This window comes from Anarrhichthys ocellatus, unplaced genomic scaffold (genome assembly GCF_004355925.1).
Source record: "Anarrhichthys ocellatus isolate YVR2014 unplaced genomic scaffold, GSC_Weel_1.0 scaffold78, whole genome shotgun sequence".
In the NCBI taxonomy this organism is placed as follows: domain Eukaryota; kingdom Metazoa; phylum Chordata; class Actinopteri; order Perciformes; family Anarhichadidae; genus Anarrhichthys; species Anarrhichthys ocellatus.
The window spans coordinates 941,012-947,915 of NW_022280108.1; the positions used below are offsets into that span (position 1 = coordinate 941,012).

Here is a 6,904-nt window from a genome sequence, read left to right on the forward strand (position 1 = left end):
CACACACACACACACACACACACACACACACACACACACACACTAATGAAATTCCCTTCACCTGCCAGAGGATCACACAACCAACAAAGGAATCAGATATGTATGATATTTCCCTAGAAGTGTACACTCATTTCACGTTCAACAAAGGAGCTGTTATTGTGTGTTTTGTGCAGTTAAACAGAGAATAAACAGGTGTGATTCTTAAAGCAGAGACAGAAACTGCAGGCGGCTGACTGGTAGAGCATGAGTTAGGGGGAAACAAATGTCATTTAATCCAATATATTTTTCAAGTGAGACGTGATCTCCAATAATTGTTCCTCCCTCTTCAATTCCTTTCTTATTTGCACACTTTAAAACCTGCACTAACGGATAGCATGTGTGTACACACACACACACACACACACACACAAATTACTAATTTAACTAAATTTTTGTAATATTTATTGTCTCTCTTGTTCATTTGCCTTTGAAATCTATAAATACATGTTCAAATAAATATTTTACTGAAATTAGCCGACACGCGCCAACATCATTTCGAGTGGAAAATGTTACATAAAACAGCCTTTTCAGTGTGAAAAAGGGTATCTCTGAATCACATGTCTTTCTTGTGTGTTTGGTAATTCCCACCGCAAACTAAAATTAACTTATTTTGGGTCCCCAGTAACTGTCATGTCATTTCTACACATACAGTGGTGCACATGAAGCAATGACTGTCATAAAGCGTTCCTCTTTCCAGACGTATCATCTGACTCCCACGGCTATAAACGAGGATGATGTTGCAACAACCAGAGGGAATTCTCTAGAAATGAGGGGATGTGTTGAAACGTTAACCCGTGTTGGAGCGGCTGCAGGTCTCTCCGACAGCCAGCAGGCGGGAGCGTTTTCAGTGCAGCTACAGCTGCGGTCTCCTGTAAACTGACACCAGTGTGTCCTCACACGACCTGCTTTTTGTCTCCCTGTCTGTTTGCTGTGCGATAAGACCTCCCCAAAAAAATTAAAAAAAACACAGCGAGGCTTCCTCACTCACACCAATGCACCGCCCTCTTTGCTTTTCATGACATGCGCCGTTGATGGCATTTATGTAATGAAAAGAGGGCATTGGGTCACTGTGCTGCTGTGGAGAAACAGCATTCATTTACAGAAAATGCTTCTCCTTCATGCTCCCCTCTGAGTGGAGTGTTTGTTCCACTTCCAGCTACAAAAATCAAAAGTGCATTATTAATGTGATTTTTTAAATGTTGTATACTTTTGTCTTGTGGTTTCCTTTTAGTAATGTTTTACAAGAGACCTCAACCTAAGGAAGACTTTGATGTAGTAATGTATTTAGATATTTATTGCTGTATGCTCATAGTATTCAGTTACTGAATGATGATCATATCTATGCCAAGAAAAAAAGGGTATTGAGGGAGAGGGATTGTTAGACCCAGTGCTGCTTCTGGTCTTCTTTTCTGTAACCAGCGTAGCATTAAAGCATGGTGGAAGTAGCAAGCTAGTTAACTAGCCAGATGTACCCACCATGCTTTCATGCTACACCGGTTACAAAGAAAATGAGCCAAACAAAGTTGTCAGTCAATAGCAATGTGCTGTCCTACGCTGTGACGAGTGTGTGCATGAAGCACGAAGTTACTCTGATTCTTTACGCTTCATAACGTTGATCTTTTACTGCTTGTTTTAGTCGGTACTGCAGAACCTCACCTCAGTGAGAGCACGGCTTGACGAAAGCCGGTTTAGTTTATACGGACGTTAGCCTGCTGTAATTTACTAAATGAACATCCTGCTGTATTAACACGACTAGAGATTGAGACCATAAACTCATGTTTACAATGTTTACTGAGGTAATAAATCAAGAGAGAAGTAGAGTCATTTTCTCATAGACTTCAGTACAACCAGAGGAGTCGCCCCCTGATGGACACTAGAGAGAATGCAGGTTTATGGCACTTCCTCATTGGCTAATAAGAGGTAGAATGGAACAAACAGCATCGTAGCATGTAAAATTAATCAAGCCACGTTTTAACACCGTACATTTCAAATGTACACTCCTGATGCTGCATTCACAAGTCATCAGTACATTACACAACTCCCCATAGTTACAGACATTACAATATGATATGGCGATACACATAGAAACACAAAAGAACCCAGGGAGTTACATAAATAATGCACATAAATCATGTGCAATCATATTGTCAGAAAGTCTGACCTCTGCAGCTTTATATGTGTTCAAATAATCTCTTCAATCTTATAAATACATAACCAACAGAGAGAACAAAGAGTATATTGGATCAGGAGTCAGAGAGCATGTTACTGTTTGACTAGCAGCAGGTCAGTGAACTTGGCCCTTTGTATACATGAAGGTGCAGCAGGTATCAAGCTGTAATAATAGCTTGGGTTGACGTCAGCGAGGGAAGCCTTGTTAAAGGTGTGGTATTTGCCAAATGACATTGGGACAGACTGTGTTCCTTGACTTGGCATGGTGCAGTTTGTGAAATGTTTTGCTCTTTTTGTGCATTTTCTGATACTTAATGGAGACCAAATCTGATGTTGCTTTCCTTTGTTTAGGCTGTATTTTCTTATTTCTCATTAAAAGATGAACATGCATAACTGACAGCTGTTAACAGGCTGTAAGTTATGCAAAACTTAATAGTAACAGTAACAGGATTAAAGAGATACTGATTGATACTGCTTTGCACATGTTTCTGAATGGCACAAATAATGCATGTTATTCACACGATTTTAGACAATTATTACCTGTGGTTCCACTGGTGAAACACACAATGGATAAGTCGTCTGGTGCTGGTGGCTGTGGAGACAAAATAGCATCAGTCAGAGCATGACATTTCCATGTTACTCATCAACTTTTACGACAGCGACCTGTATTTACATTAAATGGCTCGGTTCTCTTTCTCTGTGATCGTACAAACAAGAGTACGTGCAGTATCCATGTGTAAATTACCCAAAAGCATGTCGGCAAAAAAGTGGTTCTCTCTCTGAATTTAAACGGAGAGTAAATACTTGCTAAGCTGGCTAATGACCCAGTAGCCAGAGGCTCGGGGCTGAACACTCATTGTCCATTGTTTTAATCTTTAAACACCAGAAAAGTGTAAATGAAGCCATGAGATCTGTCGAAGATATACAGATGATGTGTTTTGGACAGAACAGCAACTGTAAAAGCTTTCAGCAACACAGCTGCTGTGTATTTATTTATTTATTTATTTATTTATTTATTTATAAGAGAATGTCATTACGTTCATCCCTCTACAGGCTCTAAACAAGTTCAATTGACACCTTCGCTAAGTCCCGCCCCTCGAAGGCAGACTGGCCAATCATAGCGTAGCATGGTCCATTGTAGACCTTTCTTTCTGCTTCTCTCTGAAATCGTGTTTTCGTTTTTTTCCGTGAGTGCAGTTAGTGACAGTGTGGGCTCCATGGTAGCTCTGACAGCTTGTAAGGAGAGCAGTGAGGCTAAGCGGAGGGTCATTTACATGTCAAGTTCATGTTAAGACCAAAAAATAAGTAACTTGTCATTATTTACATTCAAAACAAGAGTCTACTGGCATGCTAACAGCTCCGTGAAGCTACACTTAGTGGTGCTTTGTGCGAAACGCTAATGTAAGCATGCTAACATGCTCACAATAACAATGCTAGCATGCTGATGTTTTAAAGGTAGAGTGTTAAGCAAGTTCACAATCTTAGTTTGGTGTGTGTGTGCAGGGTAACGATTCCTAATGAGCAGTAGACACAGAGTAGAGGAACATGACTGTCCGTACAAAATGTCGTGATAATCCATCTCATAGTTCTTGAGGTATTTAAGTCTAATGTTACACAGTGCTTCGCTCCCCATTTATAGTGCACTCTTCAATCAGTACTTACTGTCGGTCTTCTGTGGTGCTCTCTGCCCAGAGCCTGAAAGATTAAAAACAACATGAAAACAATTATTACTAGTGGACTTTTATGCACAAGTGACATCAAAATGACATTATCAGACACAACCTTTGTGTTATTTTCCATGACGCCTTGAATAATGAGTATTTGCTGAGTCATGTCATCAAATTTTCTAAATTAAAGCCAGACCGAATATTTGTGGTTGTGAAGAGAACATCTACATAACCCGCCTGTATTTGTGAAGGCTTTGACTTTGTGATTGTAAGTCAGTGTTCGTGACCATTTACAATAAGTCTCCTCACTTCTTTTTAAGCCACCTGGTAAACCAGATGAGCCGGGCATCTGTTTATCACAATTGCACAGTTCAGACTCTTGAAATATGACAGTTATGTACTTCGTGACTGCCAGCCACATTCCTGTGAATCAACTCAATGGAATGTCCCCACTGAGCTATAAAAACCTTGTTTATTTAAAGCATGTAAAGTGTTTTTCTCCTTTCTGTCGCTCTTTGTCTTTATGATGTGAACACAAAGGACATCTGCATCTATCTTAAAGGGACAGTTCACCCCAAAATCAAAAATACACATTTGATATACATATTTCACCTGTAGTGATATTCAATGTAGATTACTTTGGTGTGAGTTGCCTAGTTTTGGAGATATCTAGCCATCTCTCTGATAAAACAACACAGTCGCTTGTGTTGTTCTTCATCATGTTGTCTGTGTGTGTAGAGCTGGAGAGGATTAGATTAAGATCTCACCGAACATGACAAACAACTTGGTTTCTTTGATTGTGTGCTGAGCAAATCTAAACATCACTTTGTTTTGACTCGATGTTCAGCTGTAGAGACAACTTCCAATCCATTATTTTCAAAGTTCATACAAGGTGATATATACTCCATATTTTTGTTTTCATTGTTTGTTGTCAACAAACAAAGTCAACCATGTTGGCCTGATGTATCCTCCTCCTCTGTGCCATAGATCTCTAATGTAGAACACATCAAACTGCCGCACTGTTTCACACACTCCTTCATTAACATTAACACATTGGCACTGTAGTTTTTTTATTCTATGTAATAGAGAGCTGCAGGAATGAGTACTAAAACCAGGGAATGAGTTAGTTCCCTCCTCTCAAAGTCAATGTGGTTTTTTAATGTGTTTTTGGATAGATGTCTGAAATCAGGTCTGTGTTTATCACAAGCTGAAGAGATTTAAGTGTTTTGTTCTGCGATATGAAATAGTCAAAACCTCTGTAGTGAATTTAGAAGCTTTTACGTGTCTTAAAAAGGAAGTTACTAACGAGTAGCTAAATGAGACGACTAAACGTCCTCACTAGAACATTTGTCCTCCTTCAGCTTAGTGGTGGAGACGTGAAGTCACGTGACCGCGGTGTAGTTCCTTTATAGCTTAACGTTAGCTTTTTACTTCTGCTGATTGTCATCACTCTTCAACAATCATAAAGTGTTCTTCATTTGTGAAGATTATCTTGCTGAAAAAAACATAAGCAAGTTTCATAAACGTTTGTTTGCCGCAGAGTTTATTTTCTGCAATAATCCACAACTGAAAAGGAAGAATCCTGTAGTTTTTGTTTGGAGGGAACCAGTGTGACGCCAACTTCCTGGTTGGCCAACAAAAATACATCATCCCTGCAGCCCTCTATTCCACAATCACTGCCAAAGTCCCCACATTTAAACAACTTGTGCTAAAAATGTGATGTTTGAGGGAAATAATTTGACTTTTTCTATATTGAAACAATATTTCTGTAAATCCTTTTTTTTTTTTTACATCTTATCAACCAACAACCATCCTTATCCTTTAAATTCTTATTTAGATCTGCATTATATATAATCTTGCACGGCGGCATTTTGATGACTATATCTCAACAAGTTGTTCCTGATCTCCTGCTGTAGAATTATTATTAAAAGAATTTTCCACACACAACAGTGTTATTGTTCAGATTGACAGAGCTTCCAGGTGACATACAGCGTCCTCTGGAGCTTATCAACTTGATGATTACATGTATCGACACATAAAACAACACTCCCTCCCTGTCGTACCTCGACTTCCTGCATGGCCTGCACGTGGATGCCGCAGCTCTTGCCGCGCACAACGAGGTCGGAGTCAAAGTCGTCCATCAGGATGATTCTTCGCAGGCCGGTCGTCTCCTTCCGCTCCACGTTATCCAGAAGCACCTGAGCTTTGTCCACTTTGTCACAGATGACCGTGGAGATGTCGGCTGAAATGACACAAGCACACAAAAGCACATGCACCCTTGTGTGAATGTCGGCAGAATAAGAAACGAAAAGGAACAAAAAGACACGGACGTGGAGCTGAATGTTATGCGGTCAGTTCGGTAGAAAACTAGGCCTGTATAAGTCATCACATCAGAGTTTTTTATTGGGTTTTGCAGGATTATACAACATTTGGATCAAATACAAATACATCTGCCTACAAATGTATGTATTCTTTCTAATAAAGACGTGTTTTTTTCAGTGTTGGAATTGGCTTTTGTCCAGGACGGAACACACTGTGTGTCAGTCTCACTGATACGAGTTGCCGCAGTTTTAAAATCCAGACACAAACTGTATCTGCAGTGAGTCAAAACTGTTAAATAAAGTTAATCAGCTGCAGGCGTCACGCTTTATTCCTTCAAACAGGAGAAGATTGTCGTACATTTAAAACAAAAGCTTAGCGAGGCTGGAGGACGCTATCACGATTGATTAGTGGTGTGTGTGTGTGTGTGTGTGTGTTAGCATGGCCGCCGGTTAGCATTCGTGTGAGAAGGCCTGTGTGTGTTCTTACCGGTGTTGATGATGAACCGTATGGCGTCTGGGCCCAGTGTGTCATAGAGGGGAACCACCACCATGGAGTAGGTGTAGCAAGCTAGCTCTGAGATGATCCACTGAAAATCACACACAAGTCAGGGGGGTCAGGGGTCAGGGGTTAGAGTTCATTCATCTGGGAAACATCTTACTAGATCAAAACAGATACTCTTCTGAAATAGAGAGAGAGAGAGAGAGAGA

General features: G+C 40.2%; 1 protein-coding gene across 1 annotated transcript in view; it reads right to left on the reverse strand.

The window, feature by feature from the left end:
- acsl6 (acyl-CoA synthetase long chain family member 6) overlaps positions 1-6,855 on the reverse strand; it is a 17,168-nt gene extending 10,313 nt beyond the window's left edge. Inside the window, exons 1-4 of the mRNA XM_031874088.1 lie at positions 6,684-6,855; positions 5,939-6,117; positions 3,871-3,903; positions 2,749-2,800 (exon numbers count right to left, since the gene is read on the reverse strand). Of these exons, the coding sequence (XP_031729948.1) occupies positions 2,749-2,800; positions 3,871-3,903; positions 5,939-6,117; positions 6,684-6,747 (328 nt within the window). The 5' untranslated portion in view covers positions 6,748-6,855. The remainder of the gene's footprint in view (positions 1-2,748; positions 2,801-3,870; positions 3,904-5,938; positions 6,118-6,683) is intronic.
- Positions 6,856-6,904: the final 49 nt, after the last annotated feature.